General features: G+C 40.8%; 1 protein-coding gene across 1 annotated transcript in view; it reads left to right on the forward strand.

Annotated features, from left to right (window-relative positions):
* The window catches only part of LOC119886498 (membrane-associated guanylate kinase, WW and PDZ domain-containing protein 1-like), a 35,061-nt gene that overhangs the window by 4,786 nt on the left and 9,134 nt on the right, over window positions 1–21,141 (forward strand). Inside the window, exon 3 of the mRNA XM_038697274.1 lies at window positions 1,672–1,750. Within this exon, the coding sequence (XP_038553202.1) occupies window positions 1,672–1,750 (79 nt within the window). The remainder of the gene's footprint in view (window positions 1–1,671; window positions 1,751–21,141) is intronic.

Below are 21,141 nucleotides of genomic sequence, written 5' to 3' on the forward strand. Positions count from 1 at the left end.
TTGCTGGGAAAACATTAAATAATTCCTGACAATAACTAGGCTATCACATTTGAGTTCAGGATAACTCTGATTACATAAAGATTTTAAATTGCATTAAAGCATCTTAATTGAAGTAACGATTTTGAGATTGAAGTACAGTTGTACATTGAAATAATACAACAAATAAAACTGTTTGATTATGTTCTGTCCTTTTGGTTTGCAATATGCAAGTATTAAACTCAAAATTCTGGGTACCTACAGGTTACAGTGCTGGTAAAGAGAACTGAACAGTTGACAATAAACAATGACATCTGGCAGCTATTAATTCATTAGTGTTTTTCTAAATTGTAGTGCTTCCAAAATATTATACTAATTTCAATAGATATAATTGATTTTGTCCAAGGACTCATTATGCATTTCTTCTACTTCATTGCATGATTTAGAATAATAAGATATTCTTATATAGAATAATAAGAATAATAAAGACCATTTAATCCCCTCTGTACCGTAAAAATGTTTTTAATTTAGACAGGCTGGAGCAGAAAACAACTTACCTTTCTCAAGTTATACAGTAATGTAATAATGTCACATATGTGGATGAAGGTGGATCAAACACAGCTAATCTTAAATGTTAAAGTAGAGAGGTGGATGCTAGTCTTTTCGACTACTCAAAGCGCTTTTACACTACATCTCCATTCACCATTCACACACATTCATTCACTGAGTGCTCAAACAAAAACTAACATTCACACGCAAGCGGAACAGCCACCAGAGGCAATTCAGGGTTTTGTATCAGTAAGGATACTTTGATATGAAGCCTGGAGGAGCCCGGGATTGAACCGACAACCCTCCGATTAACCGGCAACCCGCTTTACCCCCTGAGCCACAGCTACTCTGATAATAACTTCCTCTTTAGTGGTTTTGCCAACCCCTGGATAAGTATGGAGGAACAAGTGAGGAAGTGTGAGTTCAGATCACTGGTGGACTGAAACTGATCATTGTAACATACCAAAGTTTCATTTCATTCACACATTAGTAGAAAAAGTTGTCCGCGTCTAATGCTGATTTGAATTATAACAAAGGCTAACTTAAAATACTTGACCTTTTACTGTAGTTCTGCATTACATTTTTCCCTCTGGAGCAACCAGGGGTTAAGTGTCTACAGTGGGGGATTGAACCCAGGTCTCACATACCAAAGGTATGTGTCTTATCCATTGCACCACCACGACTCATCATGTTAAGATGTTTATTTAGATATTTCAACACATGGCCTGATAGGCCGTATGTAAGATTCAGACTACTTTTTAAGAAACTTCAGGATGTTCAACTGAGCTACAGTGAACAGGCAAATAAAGAAAGCATAGAACACAGTCATGTGAAACACAGGACTGAATAAATAAATATTATATTCAATCAAGAAGTGATGTCATCATGTTCACACAACAAATTGCCTATTTTAGCGTTCACCTTTCCTTCTTCCTTTGTGCATGTACTGTATACTGTTGTTATTAGTATAGAGACACACAGGAAATGGGGGTCCCTGCCTATAATGGAACCAGGTTGCTGTGGTTACATAGTGTCGTAAGCCATCAGGACATCCCCTGTTTATTGTGACCATGATTTGCTCTGTAGTTTGCTTTGATGTTACATTTTCATGTTTCAAGTTTCTTTCTTTTCCCTCTGTGTTCTCAGCCGTCATTAACAGCAGCCTGGAGGAACTGGCCTCTGACCAGGAGGAAAGACTAGTGTTCACCATGAAGTGCTACCACATGTAACACCCGAAACACCGCCTGCTGAAGAAAGACGTTCCTCATGAAATGATTCAACACTGGGCTAGTGTGAACACTTCGCACTGTTTTTGCTGTTTTCAAAAATATCTAAAAGATTTCTTACAATTCGTCAAATGTTTTGGTAAATTCTGCTATTTTGATCCATTGATTGATATTGACATACTATCACCTTGTGACTTTGACTGTGTTTCAGTGTGTTTGATTAAAGTATGATCAAAGTCTGAATGCAACAGCATCTGCGTCTTCAGTGTTGGCATTTGAAGTAACTCTTAAGTCGGGTAGTAGAGCCCTGCTGCAGCAGTGAACTTTTTAAAAGGCCTCACCACAAACAGTTACAGATTCTGTCATCTTCCCTCAGGGGGCAGGGCACGAAGCACATTATAGTTATGTTGCCAGATGCGCGGGCCCACCAGGGGCACGGGAAGGCGTAAAGAAGATTCGATTATGGGTGGGTTTGTTAGCGACAGTTTGGTATTCGACTGGAATATAGCAGCCCAAATTCCTAACATCAGGGTAGATGAACTTGGGGGCATTAGCACTTCCTGTTAACATCAATTACTCACCAATACCAACTTTTAGAGGCCCTAAATAAGTATACATTTCTGTCATAATAATATTTAGTTATTATATATGTTATATTTCTGTGGATAGAAATGTTTTGCTATGTAAATATTGCATGTGATTGATTGATATCTGTTAACTGTGGTTTGTCTCTTCGAAGGGGCTTCCTGTATAAAGCCAGGGTAGAGGCTCCTCTCCAGAGTCCAGCGTGGGCCTGGAAAAGCAGCATGTGCTAGAGCCGTATAATCAGGGGCCTACTCTTCGTCATTTTCCTTTTGCTCGTTTGACATACATTTGAACAGTTTTGTAATTAGTTTGTCTTTGTTTTAAAATTTTTTCTACATTTCACATTTGCACAACTTCCCTTTACACTTAACTGATGGCCGCAGCAAAAGGTAAATCCATGTGTCCTACTTCCACCACTGAGACAGTTCCTACAACAGCTAAGACAGGTAGTGACTGTCATAAGCTTTTAAATAAAGGGAGGAATAACCAAGCAGAAACAGCACAGGATTACCGACAAAGTCCACCAGACGCGGCCGTAGTGTGTCCAAAGTGCGTCCGTGACGCAGCTCTCCATTCCGCAGGGAATGGGTAACTAGTCTATTTTTGAGAGAGAGAGAGCTGTGAAGAAGGTAGTTGGAGCACAGAATGACAAATTACTAACAAGTCAATAACGTGGGGCAGGCTACACACTCTGCTGCTTTAACGCATCTGAGACGCATCCAGTGGATGTTGACGCCGGGCAGAGGATGGAACAAAACCATAGCACAGCAGAAACGCAGCACAGCCAGAGTCAGTGGACTTTTGAAGTTAAGAGTTATTTCTCTTTCTGTTCATCTTTACAATATGAATAATTACATCTGCACTAATCAAGATGTTTATCCTAACAATGGATCAAAGAGCGTAATGTTAATGGGATTTCTTGTGTTGGGAATTAGGGTTTAAATGGCATCAAAAGTTAAATATTATAATTATTACTATTATTTAATAATTAATTATATAATCAGGTGACACATTCTGTTTCATATCAAGCCAAGGTGAGCCTTGTTTTATCACAGACCTTGCTGACCCAAAGAGTTGGCCTTTCTCCCATATAAAGGAAGGACAACACAGCTATTGATGTTTAGATAAGAACCCCTGCATAAACCCAAGCATACATACCAAACTTAAAATGTTTTTCTGGGACCATTCCTGGCCACTCTTGCTGTAAGGGTGTCACTTGTTGACACTTTCCAGGAGGACCACGGGCCATTATCCTGTAGTCCTGCACACATCAAAGGCAGACACCCCCTTTTCTTGCCATGCTTCTACCACACGAGAGTGGTCAGAAGCCATAAAATTGAGACTTCAACATACACCCCACAAATGCTGCCCACTACCTGGGTCGAGCTGAAGTGCAAACTGATAAGAAGATCAACAGACATCTAAAGTGCCTGGCTGAAGAAGAGGACACAAGCTCAAATTCGTTTTATGAACAAAGAATGTCCCTTTCACTATAAACCTGTCTTATTTACTTTGTTCTAGTTCAATAGTTACTTTTTTAATTTAGGTAGTGGCCCTCTCCCCTTCAATTTTGAGTATCTTATTTACCCTGTTTAGAAACTATGTTGAAAGCTAAAGAATCATAGGTTTAAGTTCATTGGAAGTGCTCTTAACTTCATCTCCTTGTGCTCATCTATTTATTGTGTTTATTGTTTAACCTTATGTCATTCTTGAACAATTGTCTTATATTTTCTCATTAAGAAGGTTTAACCATCAATATTGTCTTGGAAATATTATTGCCCCGGCCTTTCTGTATGGAGTTTGCATGTTCTCCCCGTGTCCCCGTGGGTTCTCTCCAGGTGCTCCGGCTTCCTCCCACTGTCCAAAGGCTAGGTGAATTGGTGTCTCTAAGTGTGAGTGATTGTTTGTCTATGTGTAGCTCTGCGATGGACTGGCGACCTGTCCAGGGTGTACCCCGCCTTTCCCTAAGTTGGGATTGGCTCGCCCCCCGCGACCCTGTAAGCAGGATAAGCGGTTGACGATGGATGGAATTTTAACAGTTCTGATCGTTAAGGACAATTAACCTCTTATCTAATGCGTAGAAATTAATTCAATTTTCAATTCAATAAAATTTTATTTATATAGCGCCAAATCACAACAACAGTTATCTCACAGCACTTTTATAAAAGAGCAGGTCTAGACCATACTCTGTGATGTTATTTATAGAAGCCCAACAATTCCCACCAAGAGCAAGCACTAGGCGACAGAGGCAAGGAAAAACTTCCTTTAAGAGGCAGAAACCTCGAGCAGAACCATGGCTCAGGGTGGGCGGCCATCTGCCTCGACCAGTTGGGGGTGAAGGAAGGGGGGGGGGGGGACTACACAATATACACACAGAGGTACAGACAGTAAAGGTGATGTTGCTATAGACTAAATGAAAAATGGTACAGATTTTTATATTAGTGTTAATGATAATAATCGTAATGTTAATGATTATAACAACAACAATAGGACTAGTAACAATAGTTGTAGCAGAGGGTGTCGAGCAGGAACACGGGGGCAGCGGGTGACTTGCAACCACAGAGCCAGAAACACCTGCAGGAAGTGATAGGAGGGATAAGAGAGGGACGAGAAAGCACAAGACTAAGGGGAGAAAGGGGAGAAGTTGAGTTAGTAACATGCATTAATGGGATGAGGTTGCATACAGAGGGAGAGAAAGTGGGAAGTCCCCCGGCAGTCAAGGCCTATAGCAGCATAACTAAGGGATGATTCACCTGAGCCAGCCCTAACTATAAGCTTTATCAAAGAGGAAAGTCTACTGTTAAATGTAGAGATGTCTCTGCCTCCTGAACCCAAACCGGAACCTGGTTCCACAGGAGAGGAGCTTGATAGCTGAACGCTCTGGCTCCTAGTCTACTTTTGGAGACTCTAGGAACCACAAGTAACCCTGCATTCTGGGAGCGCAGTGCTCTGGTGGGGTAGTAAGGTACTATGAGCTCTTTAAGATAAGATGGTGCCTGACCATTAAGAGCTTTGTAGGTAAGAAGAATGATTTTAAATTCTATTCTGATATTACTGGAAGCCAATGCAGAGAAGCTAAAACAGGAGAAATGTGATCTCTTTTCCTGGTCCCTGTCAGAACACGTGCTGCAGCATTCTGGATCAGCTGAAGAATCTTAACGGACTTTTTTCGAGCAGCCAGATAATAGGGAATTGCAGTAATCCAGCCTAGAAGTAACAAATGCATGGACTAGTTTTTCTGCATCATTTTTAGAAAGGATGTTCCTGATTTTCGCAATATTACGTAGGTGAAAAAAGGCGGTCCTTGAAATTTGCTTAATGTGAGACTTAAACGACATGTCCTGATCAAAGATAACTCCAAGATTCCTCACAGTGTTGCTGGAGGCCAGGGGGATGCCATCAAGGGAAACTATATCTTTAGATAATGCTTCACGGAGGTGCTTGGGGCCCAGAACAATAACTTCAGTTTTATCTGAGTGTAACATGAGAAAATTACAGGTCACCCAGGTTTTAATATCCTGAAGGCACATTTGAAGTTTAGCTAACTGATTAGTTTCATCTGGCTTGATCGATAGATACAACTGAGTATCATCTGCATAACAATGAAAGTTTATGGAATATTTCCTGATAATATTGCCTAAAGGAAGCATATAAAAGTGAAGAGGATTGGTCCGAGGACAGATCCTTGAGGAACTCCATGACTAACTTTGGCATGCATGGAGGACTCATCGTTAACATGTACAAACTGAAATCGATCTGATAAAAAAAACCCCATCTGGATCAAGTTTGGGCTTTTTCAGAAGAGGTTTAATTACAGCTACTTTAAAGTACTGTGGTACATAGCCTGTTGATAGATTGATTGTGTCTAGTATAGAAGTGCTGACTAAGGGTAAAACTTTAAGCAACCTAGTCGGGATGGGGTCTAAGAGGCAGATTGATGGTTTAGATCAGTGGTTCTCAACCTTTTTTGGGCCAGCGCTCCCCTATGCATTATCCAGGTCCCCTACCGCCCCCCCATGAAAAAAGATGTTTGCTATTTGCCCTGAATGTTGTTGTTTTTGTTTTTTATTGTTACTATTGTTATTAAAAACACAGAAAAGGTAACAAAAGAAGATTTTGAGCATTAAACACTTAATTTCCTGCATTCTGGTGAAAATTTCTCCTCCAATTTCTGCCTTTTCTGCACCAATTTTTTGTGGAAATGTCTAAAATTTCAGGTGGCAGGTGACAATTCAAAATATATAATTATAATAGAATATAATCTTCTAGCTTAGCTTTTAAATATTTTTCTCCTGTAGATCAACTTATTTAATATCATCCCTGCTGAGTCAACACACATGATTAAGTCTTACCACCTCTTTTGTGGGGAAGTAACCTTTTTAAATGTGTTTGTGGCCCCTTTTCATCTCAGTAATAAATTAATCCGTTTTAATTCAGTTATTGACTGGACTTTATTAGCTCATCTGTGTTTCCCACAGAATGACTAACTGTGGCGCAGTTACAGCGTGCCAACCTCGAAAATCCAGCTATATTCTAACATTAACTAAGCTCTCCTTATTAGCTAGGCTAGGTTTACAATCCCCAACAGAGCAAGACAGGGATTCAGTTTTTAACGTTACATTTTTATAGCCTACTGAAACTACTGTATATGTCCGCTTTGGCACAAACTGTCTGCAACTCACAGCGCGAGGTGGGTGCACGTCACTCGCTGGTGTCGCAGCGAGTGGCTTTCAGTTTGAGTCCAACAGCAGAATATCCCTCTTGTAAATGTGTAACCACTGCGATAACAAGACGTTCATGGTGTATTCCTCAGAGAAACAAACACTTTTCCACCAAGAAAGCGAGCGTCAATTTTCCAGAGTTTACACAGTAAACAACATGTGGGTAAAATTTTACAGATGATTCTCTGACTTCCCGTTCCCATGAAGGCAGCACGAAGCTGCACTACAAGTAGCTGATGGAGAAGAAAATACACAGTTTCGTCCAGTCACAGTAGACTAAACTGGCAGGCTTTAATGTGGCAGACCACAGTTTTTTGTAAGTAGTTTAATTGTAGTAGTAATTGTTGTGAATCTTAAGTGTAAACTCGCCTTAGAATTTCCAACCAACAAACGCCCCCCAAAAGCAGCTCAGCGTCCCCCCTTCAAAAATATTGCTTCCAGCGCCCCCCATCGTCCTTGGAACGCCCCCTGTTGAGAAACACTAGTTTAGATGAAGAAATTATTTAAGTTAGTTGGTAAGGATTGAGGGAAGCAAAACAGTCTAAACATGTATCTGGTTCTACAGCTGTTTCTAAGGTTCCTGAGTTAAGAGATAAGTTGGTGCCAGTTGAGGGCAGGTCTTGGTGAATTTTGTTTCTAATAGCTAGAATTTTATCATTAAAGAAGCTCATGAAATCGTAACTACTGAGAGCTATGGGAATACTTGGCTCAATAGAGCTGTGACTCTCTGTCAGCCTGGCTACAGTGCTGAAAAGAAACCTGGGGTGTTCCTATTTTCCTCTATTAATGACGAGTAGTACACTGCTCTGGCATTACGGAGGGCCTTCCTATAAGTTTTAAGACTATCTTGCCAAATTAAACGAGAATTTTCCACTTTGGTGGAACGCCAATTCCTCTCAAGTTTCCGTGATATTTGCGAGTGTCAGTATTATACCATGGAGCTAACCGTCTTTGTTTTAGTCTTTTCTTTTTTAGAGGGGCTACAGAGTCGAGTGTCATTCGCAGCGAGCCTGCAGCACTATCAACAAGATGATCGATTTGCGAGGGACTGAAATTAGCATAGGAGTCCTCTGTTACTTTGTGACTTGATAATGAATTTAGAGCTGATGGAATCGCATCCTTAAATTTTGCTACAGCACTATCAGACAGACATCTAGTATAGAAATTTTTGCCCAATGGCGAGTAGTTCAGCAATACAAACTCAAGTTTTCAAACAGTGGTCAGATAAAGAGGGATTCTGTGGGAACACTATTAAATGTTCAATTTCAATACCGTATACCAGAACAAGGTCGAGGGTGTGGTTAAAATAGTGAGTTGTAAGAGTAACAGGATACTGTTAATTTATCAGAATCATTCTAGTGATCATAAGACTTGGATGTTACAGTGTGAAGTTTACGTTTTCTCTGCAGAGACTAAACACGCTTTTGCGCCATTAATGGAAAGTGAAAGTATGTGCTGGCCGGCTTGTTAAAGAGCGACGCAGGCTGCTTTCCAACACGGCCACCAGTGCCATGGTGTGCACTCACTGGATTTCAGTTGTTTCAGTAGAACAATAAAGCCTTAAACTGAAAAGGTATTTGCCACATTTCCTAAATGTTTGCATCTGTCCAGCTCATTAATCTGTGATAAGCACTGTCTCTCTGTACCACAAAGGAGACCTGGCACTCTTCTGCGTAACTGCGCGCACACAGCCTGGCTGACAGCTCATTCGGTTAACGAAGCCTATTGCAGATTACAGACTGATGAAGTTATGAAAGGAAAATGTAGTGAAATTAAAAGTAAATTACTGGCCGACAGAAAATACTGGAGTAAAGAGTAAAAGTAGGCTACAGTTTAAAAAACTGTGAAAAGGTGCCAATTACTTTTTTTTTTTTTTTTTTTTGCAAAATTACGTTACTTGTAACTCGTCACTACCCACCCTGCAGCAGGCGTCCCCACTGCCGTCTTCAGGTACAAAAAGAACAGCACAAAATAAACACAATATTGAGGCACTTTGCCACACCTGCCTCGAGCGAACTCTTAACTTAACTTTTCAGCACTGCATTTGCATTGTGTTTTCTATAGGCTACATGATTTTTGTCCACGTTTCAACCATTTAATCATGTCTGATGCGGAGGCTGTGATTGATTGATTAGTCACTCAAACCTGGCTATGCGCCAACTCCAAAATCGCCCAAAAAAAGTGAGGGGGACAAAACACAGATTTTGAAATGTGGAGGGGGGGGGGACATGTCCCCCTCATGTATCATGACTCCTACACGTATGCTGCAGGCATAACGCGCATTATATGCTGACAAAAAAGGTGGATGTAAATCTCTGCAGGTAGCCTACAACAGCTGTTCTGCCGAATAATGCATCCACCTCTTAAGCTCCTTATCAGAAACGTCGCTGATCAAACAGTTATCACCTCAGATTGTAAATGCTCCGTATTAGATTGATTGATTGAGATTGTTTGCTGAATCTCAAGGAATGCTACATCTACTAAGTGTAATAACTTATTGATGACTCTAAACTGCCTTTAATATGTACTTAGAATCAATCATCCCCACTGATGAACCCCACAAAGAATAGTATAACGTTATCCTTTTTAAACAGTAACGTTACACTTGGATGTGCTCGGCTCTCCTCGGGAGAGACAGCTAGCTCAAATAGTGGCATCGGTGCTCCTCGGTGTGACAGTTTCAGGCAGAACTCCGCAGCTGCTCCCCCCTCAGCTGTCTACCTTTAAACCCTTGGTGTCCATCGTGATCAGGTGCAGCCACTTATAATAGCATCTGACTAGTATCTAACTGAACAGTTATTCCGTTACAGCACGTAGCTAAATCTCACATCGCCTGTTAGTAAAAGTTACCGTTAACATAACGTCAGGTAACTGAGAGCTGAGCCTTTACTTACAACTTCACACAGACGCCTTTTCTTCAAAGCATTATCTCCCTAATGTCTAACACTAAGGTTAATCTAATAACGTTACATTTTGGCTTCTCCCTTCTTGGTGACTTGTCTTTGACTCATTAAAAGCTGCGGTTAGAACACACTAACTTGCTTACTTACACTAACTTAGCAGCTTGGGGCTGCTCGTATCTGGCTATCTCTGATGTAAAGTTGGGCTTTTTAACATGGGGGTCAATGGAGATTGACTCCCTTCTGCAGCCAGCCTCAAGTGGCCACTCAATGAATTGCAGTTTCAGATGCTTCTGTATTGGCCTCAGGCGGGAGACCGGAAGTTTGCTGCTTGAGCAAAACACAGGCTCCACGTAAGGATACGACACAACAATAAAGGTTTATGTGCTGAAGCCCATCAGACCAAACATGTTCAGATGATGTCGAGTAAGTCACTCTGCCTTTTTACGGGAGTACTGTGCCGATATGCGGCTCGCTGCGCTGAATGAAAGGTACGGCGCCGGTGTTGATCTTTCTCTGAGACGGGAACGTTGAAGTAACAGAGCCTGAACATGTCTGAGTGAAAACAGAGTGGCTCTGTTTCTGCCCCCGTGTTCCTGCTCGACACCCTCTGCTGCAACAACTATTGTTATTAGTCCTATTGTTATTATAATCATTAACATTACGATGGTTACCATTAACACTACTATAAATATCTGTACCATTATTCATTTAGTCTATAGCAACATCACCTTTACGGTCTGTACCTCTGTGTGTATATTGTGTAGGCTGCCTCCCTCCCCCCTCTCTCTCTTTGTTCCTTTCTTGCACTCTCTCTCCCTCCTTCACCCCAACCGGTCGAGGCAGATGGCCGCCCACCCTGAGCCATGGTTCTGCTCGAGGTTTCTGCCTCTTAAAAAGGAAGTTTTTCCTTGCCTCTGTCGCCTACTACTTGCTCTTGGTGGGAACTGTTGGGCTTCTGTAAATAACATCATAGAGTACGGTCTAGACCTGCTCTTTTATGAAAAGCGCTGTGAAATAACTTGTGATTTGGCGCTATATAAATAAAACTGAATACACCCATTAGTTAGAGACTTGCAGTCAACTCAGTCTACTGAGCCTCACTCAAAGCATACACAGAGTTACACAATAATAAAAATACCTTGACCACTTCTGTAGAGCAGACACCACCTTCTGTCCAGTGCCATTTCACACAGAGAAGTTTTGGAAGGCTGCATGATGTCCAGCTTCTTCGACATGTTTAGCTCTCCATGTAGTCCTGTGGGGGGATCACAGTGAAGACCTGAAGGACGAAGCTGATGTAAATTACAATGTTTTACTCCTAGCTGTAACACTCAAGAGTCAAGAGCAACAATAGTGTGGTCACAACGGCTGGGTTAATGCAAACCGAATAGATGAATGCACATACAGTTAAAGGCATGGGAAATTTGACTTAAAAATACGTGCTCTAAAATGTCCTGGTAGACGGCTGCGCTGACTCTGGACTTAATAAAGCACAGTGGACCAACACCAGCAGATGACATGGCTCCCCAAACCAACACAGACTGTGGAAACTTCACACTGGACTTCAAGCATCTTGGATTGTGTGCCTCTTCATTCTTCCTCCAGACTCTGGAGACCTTGGTTTCCAAATGAGATGCAAAATTTGCTCTCATCAGAAAAGACCAGTTCTTTTTTTCCTTAGCCCAGGTAAGATGTTTCTGACGTTGTTTGTTGTTCAGGAGCGGCTTGACGAGAGGAATACGACATTTGAAGCCCATGTCCAGGACCCGTCTGTGTGTGCTGGCTCTTGATGCAGTAACTCCAGCCTCAGTCCACTCCTTGTGAAGCTCCCCCACACATTTGAATGACCTTTTCCTGACAATCCTCTCCAGGCTACGGTCATCCCTGCTGCTTGTGCACCTTTTTCTTCCACACTTTTCCCTTCCACTTAACTTTCTATTAATGTGCCTCGATACAGCACTTTGAGAACATCCAACTTCTTTTGCAATTACCTTTTGAGGCTTTCCCTCCTTGTGGAGGGTGTCAGTGATGGTTTTCTGCACAACTGTCAGGTCAGCAGTCTTCCCCATGATTGTGAATTCCACTGAACCAGACTGAGAGACCAATTAAAGGCTCAGGAACCCTTTGCAGGTGTTTTGGATTAATTAGCTGATTAGAGTGTGACACTTTGAGCCTACAATACTGAACCTTTTCACAATATTCTAATTTTCTGAGATTTTGAATTTGGGGTTTTCATAAGCTGTAAGCCATAATCATCGAAATTATATCAAATAAAGGCTTTATAATATATTAGTTTCACCTTTTAAGTTGAATTACTGAAAAAATTAACTTTTGCACGATATGCTAATTTTTTGAGTTTCACCTGTAGCTTAGTTTGATTATTCTGTCCTGACAGTGTCTAGACCCTGTTTGTCTATTCCCCGAACCTGTCTTCTGCCTATCGAATTTGGATTTTTTTTGCCTTCTCTTGGACTGCTTACCTGGTATTGTGACCCTGCCTGCCTGACCACTTCTGTAAACTGAACTTGCCTTATAAGTCATTTTTGTCTCTGAGTCGTGCTTCTGGGTTCATTCCTGTTTCCTTCCTTGAGAGGAATGGGGAAAGTATTCTGTAATAAATAATCTAAATCTAATCTAAATCGAAATATGTGTAATGATCACTTTTGCTAAAGACAAGACTACATGGGGGTGTAAAACTGATAGGACTACTCTCCACCAGAGAGATTGTTATGAGGTCACCGAGGTCTGGACCTCAGAAATTATAGCCTATGTAGTCCTATGTATAAATAAAGTCATTCGAATAAAAAACAGCAGCACTGTTTGCGGGAAGAACTTTGGGCGATACATTTTGTGACTTTTGGGGTGGTAAAATAAGGTGAAACGTCTCCCCATTAAGACAGACGCTGTGCGCATTTACGCACGGGGCATAGCGGCATAACTTAATATTTAAATCTTCCGACATGCCGACAGCTTGGTCAGAGAGTTAATTAATGTTCTGTGTTCTTCTCAAAAAGTCTCACACACAGTCCAGGTTAATACAGTGAAACTGTTTGGAGGAAAGCAGCCGTCCTCCTGGTCAATCCTGAGCTAACTCCTGACAAAACAGTGCAAACAGCCTCTGATGTCAAATTAGTAGGCTGTAATATTAACCAGAGCATCATCTGAATTCAGCACTAACCTGCTGTATTTTGTTGTCATATAGTAACAGTAGTAGTCATTATGTAGTCTGCACATGTAATTTGCACAATGTTTTTCACCCTGTCAGTAGGTGCTGCAGCATCCTCCACACCCCCCTTCCGCACACTAGCTCATGTGAGTATTAATATGACTGGGAGGGGTGGATTCATTTAGGCTAACATATTCTCCATCACCCAGCCAGGTTTCAGTAAGACAAAATAAATCAATATCATAATCTGATATTAGTTCATTTACTAGTGCAATTCAATTTTATTTATATAGCGCCAAATCACAACAACAGTTATCTCAGCGCTTTTCATAAAAGAGCAGGTCTAGACCGTACTCTGTGATGTTATTTACAGAAGCCCAACAGTTCCCACCAAGAGCAAGTACTAGGCGACAGAGGCAAGGAAAAACTTCCTTTTAAGAGGCAGAAACCTCGAGCAGAACCATGGCTCAGGGTGGGTGGCCATCTGCCTCGACCGGTTGGGGTGAGAGAGGGAGGGAGGGGGGGGGGGAGAGAGGGGCAGCCTACACAATATACACACAGAGGTATTTTTTTTTGTGAGGTTTTTATGCACAGCTCCTCTTCTGTTTACCTTTTTAAATAATTTCGATGGTCGGGGGGCAGACACCGTCACTATATGATTTTCACTAAGTAACTCCTGAAATGGAGGAGCAGAGAAGTGTGTTAGACTGCGACTCTGCGTAGGATTTTGGGTGGGTAACTGCTGAAAAAGAAGGGCAGAGAAGTGTGTTAGACTGCGACTCTGCCTCCTGGTCTCAAATCTGGGTTGTCATGGATTTGGTCCACTAATAAACTTGGCCAGATTTCTAGAAATGAGAGCTGCTCCTTCCCAAGTGGGATGGATGCCGTCTCTCTGGATCAGACCAGGTCTTCCCCAGAAAGTCTGCCAATGATCTACAAAGCCCACATCGTTTGCTGGACACCACCTCGACAACCAGCGGCGGAATGACGACATGCGGCTATACATGTCATCACTGGTCAGATTTGGCAAGGGTCCAGAGAAAACTACGGTGTCCGACATTGTTTTTGCATATGTACACACCGACTCAACATTAATCTTAGTGACCTCCGATTGGCGTAACCGGGAGTCATTACCGCCGACGTGAATAACAATCTTACTGTATTTACGTTTATCCTTAGCCAGCAGTTTCAAATAAGACTCAATGTCGCCCGCTCTGGCCCCAGGGATGCACTTAACTATGGCCGCTGGCTTCGCTAACTTCACGTTTCTCAAAATGGAGCTGCCAATGATCAGAGTTGGTTTCTCAGCGGGTGTGTCGCTGAGTGGGAAAAATCTGTTAGAAACGTGAACAGGTTGATGATGCCTTGTGGACTTTGAATGCTTACGACTATTCCTCCTTCGGACAGTCACCTAGCCCCCCCTCCTTCCTGGCTGCTCAGGAAATCCCGGGGGACGGCTACCAGAGGCTAACTCAGGCCGTTCCGCACCGACTACCGGGGACTGGCTGGCTGCAGTAGCTAAAGACTGATCTACCAAGGTGCGGAGCCGGACTTCTAAATCACTGAGCCTCGCCTCCATGTCTATAAATAAACTACACTTATTACACGTAATATTATTGCTAAAGGAGGCAGAGAAGTAACTGAACATCTGACACACCGAGCAGGAGAAAGTAGGAGAGAGAGAGGGAGAAGGAGAAGCCATCGCTAGCTGCTAAGCTAAAGTCGCTAACGGCTAAGCTAGAGTACTGTAGCGTCAGCTACCAAAACTTTAGAACAACTATGAGATTGAACAGCAGTCACTAAAAGATGGAAAGAACTGTGAGTGCTTAGGCAAAATTACTGTAAAGAATAAGTGTTTAGCGGACAGTTGGCTGCTGTAATCTAACAAATGTAACTGTTACTTAGCGAGAGCAGCACAACACGGTACCAACACACAAGCACCGGAAACGGAAATGAGTCGACACGCTTACCGCAGTACGTCAGCCAGGTGACCCAGGTGAGGAATTAACGCCCACTCAGAGAGAATGAGTTTATTACAATACCTCCAGACTAAGTAATGTTAGCATAATTGATGTCCATGTCTTTTTCTCATTTTTATTTTCTTCAGCTTTGGTTATTGTAAAATTGGTCTTAAATTTAATTCGGAGTGGCATCTAACTTAGTATTTTGTCAAATACTGACAATGGTCCACATATTTATTGATTTTAATAAATGTACAATTTTTTCCTTGATGTAAGAAAGGAAATAACCACAGGGCTCTAAAGTAAAAGCATTTTAAGTGTTGTGGGGACAGCCCGGCTGATGGTGAGTGCCCCGGTCGGTCGGTCGGTCGGTCCCCCGGCGTCCACCTCTCCTCCATCACCTCTTCCCTATCCCCCTATGTAAACCCTCAATAAACCTCCTTCCCTCTGAGCATTGCGTTTGGGTCCGTTCTGTCCAGTCTTAAAACATTAAGTGCATGTGTGAGTGAGCATAATTCTTGTGTGACAGTGTGAAAAATTATTTCGTCGCACTGAGTGCCTTTTGAGTTTTGACAGCCATGATAGCAAAGTTCAGTCAATGTCCTTATAAGCTCTAAACATCTCTGGCTCAGTGTAACGTTACAATACATTCAGATAACGCCATCCCCCTTTTAGCCGACCATGTCGCTGTTTTAAATGAGAAACGTCAAGTCATATCAGTTGTCGCTAACAAACGTTAATTCAGTGATTTAAGTTGACCAACTCAGTGGACTGAGTGTTAATGTAGCTCCAACAACTCCAACAGAATGAGACTTTCTCTACTAGTAAAACCATCAGCTGATCGCATCATGTCATGTGTGTGTGTATAATACAGTGTTTCTCAAAGATTGACAGCTAACTGAGGGGGGTGGGTGGGGGGTTATGCCGAATTTTGTATGCCTGCCGAGAATTGCATGAAAATGCATTAAAGTTCTTCTTTTAAACGCTATACTATTAAATAATAATCTGAATAATGCTATCATGGCCATGATTTTTGCTGAAAGGTGAGGAGATTATATGCCTGTAAAATTGATTTACGTGGATTTGTGTGTGGTACGTGGAGGTTGCTTTCTTCCCATTGATTCCAGTCTTTAATCCTTAGGTGGCTTATGGTTACATTTTATCCAACCTGCATGTCCTCCAGTGCCACCTATCTCCACAATTGAATCAGAGATTTTTGTGGTGTCCCTGTATATGGAGAAATTAAAACTAGCTCCACCTCCAGAAGCGACAATAGTAACATGCTGCTTAAGCATTAATCCTTCATTATAAATAAAAAAGTAGTTTATTTAACATTTCAGTCAGAAGGGCCAAAACAGTACTTTACAATATTTTGCTGCTAATACTTTATGTATGTAATATATTTATAATACATTAGGGCTGTCCCCAACTAATTCAATTAAATTTTATTTATATAGCGCCAAATCACAACAACAGTTATCTCACAGCGCTTTTCATAAAAGAGCAGGTCTAGACCGTACTCTAAGGATTTACATAGTTGAATCAGAATTGTCAAGTCTTGCCTATAGTTGACTGAGTGTTGAATCGTGTCTGTCTGAGAAGCCTCTATTTATTAGCCAGTGTAACTTACACTGTACATTTACAGCTAAACTGAGGGCTTATTGTTGACCATTTTCTCTCTGCTCGCCTGCCATTCACCGGTCTTGTGCAGTTTTTATGTGCCACCGACTCGGTTCTTCGTGGGTCTATTTCAACTACTGTTTAAAAAGGATATAATATTCTTTGTGTGGTTCATCAGTGTTGATAAATAATCTGAACATCCCGTGAGGTGCGGACAACTCTGCACAACACCGGTGAAGCTGGGGGCTCCGTCTCTTCAGCAAGTGTTCCTCTTCTTTAATTTATTAAATCTGTTATCAAAGGTGACAACAAATGTCCATTTCCACGTTTACCAACTCATTTCCCCATAACTATACAGTGTTTCCCACAGGATTTTAAGAGACTATGGTGGGTGGGTCTTGAACATTGTACATTTTGAAGTTCAATGCATTGATTTGGTGCAAAATTAAGAGGCTATCTATGAAGAACTTTGTACACTTCTAAACAAAGTTGTGCTCTAATAAACTATTTTATCATGTACCCATTGTATAGCTATAAATGGTGATGAAACAGCAACAAAAGTCAACAAATTTATTTAATATTTTTCCAAATCAAAGAATAGAAGATAGAATAAGTAATTTTCCAAACAATTATTTCTTTATTTTTTTTACTTTTATTTGACACCTGTACGTCTTATTTCCATACTGTATAGACACCTTATTTTGAAAACCGGGCGAAGTGTGTATCCTCGCACTAAATTAATTAATTCCGACCCAACATGATAAATAATGTTGTATGTGGTTCTCATATAGCGTAAAATGAAGACTTCACAGCCTCTCTTCAGGTAGGACTCTCATACTGCAACACTTGTCTTTGTAAAGAGAGAAAATAAAGTCGCTAACTTGCCTGTCAGCTTGCTCTGGTCCGTATAGTGGATTTACCATAAAGGCTTAAATACATGTGCACTCCAAATTTAGCATAATCGCCTTCTCAGAAACGAGTGACAGAAACAAACCGTTAACGTTACCGTAGTTACCTCAAAAGAGAAGTGGTTGTCTCGAGTCGGAAGTGTGTGAGTGAGCGAGCTTACAGCGGCGCCCACAAAACACAACGTTAGAGGTCTGAAATGTTATTATGAGACTATGGCGGGCCGCCACGTTAATTAATTGGAAACACTGACTATCTGTCAAATGCAGCCAACTGAAAGCTCCAATGCACTAGCATTGATTATCAGTATCACATACATGAGAAAAGCTGTTATAATACATGTCCAGAACAAGAGCAGAAAAGATTAATAATGTTGTGTTAATACTTACATACTTGACAGTGCCACAATGTGTAACTATAGATTTGTAGCATTTTGATAGAGAGAATAATGATTAATTATCCCTAGTTCTGGGTCATTCAAATGCTGCACAGTTAACTTATGAACAGTATTTAGGTAGTAAGGAAGGAACTGGGAAATTTCATCTTGTGATCATTTGTATTGTATGTCATGGTGAGCCAAAGACAAATTTCCATCTCGGTGGACAATAAAGATTTATTCATTCATTCATTCATTGTGTTGTTTGGATGTTTGAATTAAATTTTTTTTTGTCAAGACAGAAAATAATCACTTGCATTAAATATAAATAACTTGACATGAATTTTTTGTGTTGTCTTGAACGCCAATAAAGCCCCCTTCCCTCAGCCGGACGTTTTTTAATATGAAGGTTTGCCCAATGCAGGCAGCATAGAATTCCGCCAGGTACCCATCAAGGTGTACTTCCTCATGCAAGTGTAAAGTCAAATTTTTTTTTTCGTCCCAGAAGAGAAGGGTTATTTTCTTTTCTTTAGTGGATTCAACTTTGCCAACCTTTTCAAAGAAGCTGATAGCCTGTAAAAAGGACTCAAATAAAGGATTTGAAAATTTGGTGGGAAAAAAAACTTAATACATTGAAAGTCACTAAAAGTATAATATAGAGTAAGAGAGAAACGTTTGATGATGGATGACTTGTCAGTGTCTAAATGAACAACTGATGTACAGCACATATATGACAATGTTTTCCTAAAAGACATAAAATGTTACCTTGACCGCGTCCCTCCTCCTGACACACACCACCGTCACCATGTTCGCCTGTTCACGCCTGCTGTATGGTTTTGACTTATCAGCCATCTGTGGAACAAAGAGAAAAAACAGTTGTAATCAGAGAAAGTAGAACTAAGTATCCATCACAGTAAATAATTTTGAGTTCATCTATGACTTCCTGTATATACTGTGAGGGCTATTAGAAAACACACATGTTGTTTGAAACTTTTTTATCACTGTCCCCTGTTCCTGCTGCATGTTCTCATCGGCTTTCCAGGCAGTGCACTTCCAGAATGCAGGGTTACTTGTGGTTCCTAGAGTCTCCAAAAGTAGAATGGGATCCAGAGCCCTCAGCTATCAAGCTCCTCTCTTGGGGAAACAGGTTTGGGTTTGGGAGCCAGATGCCATCTCCACATTTAGGCAGAGCGGGATTAAGACTTTGCTCTTTGATAAAGCTTGTAGTTAGGGCTGGCTCTGGTGAGCCCTGAACTTAGTTATGTTGCAACAGGCCATGACTGCTAGGAGACTTTCTATAATGCACTGAGTTTTACAAACCAAGAACAAACTATAATATTAGACAAATGAGTTAAAAGGCACATAATATGTGTAGGTTTGATGTTTTCTTATGGCGTACTTGACCATTTTAGTCTTAAGCTTTCAGCAGCAGCGTATCAGCATTTCCACTGAGATGATAACCAGCGCTGTGTGACCACTTATGAAAGTGAACTAAATGATGGGCTTGTTGAACCTCCTTCCTTATCTAGGCCCCAGATCTAGACTGTACTTTTTACATTATAATTAAATTGAATGCTAAAGAACTGTAGACATACTATTATGATGTACTAAAACCAATTTATGCTACTTTATATTCCTGCTATTTTTAAGATGAAGATTTTTCATAATGCATTACATAAAAACCTTTTAACAAATGTTAAATAGGACATAGCATCACTAAACAGTTGGTTACCTCTTACTTCAGGGTACCTCCAGAGTTCTCCAAGTTAAATTTAAGACTTTAACACCACTTTGAATGAAATTGAATGCCAATTTCATGGCCATATTGGCAAAAGTATAAAAGGATATAATGGAAAATCAGTCTGGATTTTAAGCCCTAGTTTTACCAAGTACTTGAATTTAATAAAACATAACACTCACATTCACATTTAATACACCATAGCTTTGTGAGGTGTGTGTGTACTCTAATAACATAAAATGAAGATGCCATTTGTAGCATTAAGAGCCCTTACCCGTCTCCATGGCCTCACATAGCGCCTTTTGGTCATAAAACCTCCTATTTCAGCTGAAGCCAATCAGTTTTTATTTACTTTCCTGACAACAGACTGATTCGCCCCAGAGCTCATGCACCCTCCATGGTCTAGAGCTCCTGTTGTAATAGACTACTTGCACAATGTATTAATCCGTTTTACACATCGTATCTCAGCTTATTTCCTGGTACCATTAATGCTGTTGCCGATCTTCTTACAGTGCTTTTCATCCTTATTTTAGCAATTTGCTGACAGGAAACCAGCCGACATTTACATACAGATTTTATACATTTGACAGTTATTTATAACATGACCAGTACCCAGTATATAATCAATAAATTAATAAGCCAACCATACATTTGTAAAAATATTTATTGTAAAAAGACAGAAAGCGTCCCAAACCAGTTCAGATATTAAACTTTATTTTATTTACATACAACAATATAATAATATAGTTCAGATTAACCCCTTTTGCACCTATTCTTACTTGCTATTAGATTGACCAGGGCTCTACACAAACCGATTCCAACTCCTCTCATCTTGAGTTTTGCACTTACAGCCTGGAACATGGACCACCCACTCACTGAGTGCTCGATCTAGAATGTGGATGGAGTAGGTCTCTGTAAAGATATGGGCCTAACAATCTCTGATTTCCATTGTGTGGCCAACCTGTCCCATTTTGTCTTTTAGGAGTAACCTTAAAAGAAAAGCTGGGCCAACATGGCTCCTATCCTGGCTCTCTTTCCTCTCTCCTGAGCAATTACCACACTTGCTGTGGTGCCTGGTCCGGGTCTTCCTTTTCCAATAAATGTCATAGGTAATATGTGTTTCAACATTAAAGCTGGAAAAAACTGTAGCAAAGATTGAAGGAGCTACCAACTGCTGCTTCTAAAAGCGTTGCTGGTTACCATATTAGCAAATGGCATCCTGGTTCTGGCTAAATCTACATCTGTCCACTGCAGGAGGAGGAACTAGTATAAATGATTGTATTAGTATAATATAAAATTTTAATAAAAAGTGGAGGAAGTGAAAACCCTAGTATCTGGACACTTGGCATGGGCCTGAAAACATAATTATAATTAAAAAAATTTATAATATTGACATTTTTTAAAAAATTGACAG

Source organism: Micropterus salmoides, unplaced genomic scaffold, assembly GCF_014851395.1.
Source record: "Micropterus salmoides isolate LMB-PRFRI ecotype aquatic unplaced genomic scaffold, ASM1485139v1 Ms_hic_scaffold_4, whole genome shotgun sequence".
Taxonomy (NCBI): domain Eukaryota; kingdom Metazoa; phylum Chordata; class Actinopteri; order Centrarchiformes; family Centrarchidae; genus Micropterus; species Micropterus salmoides.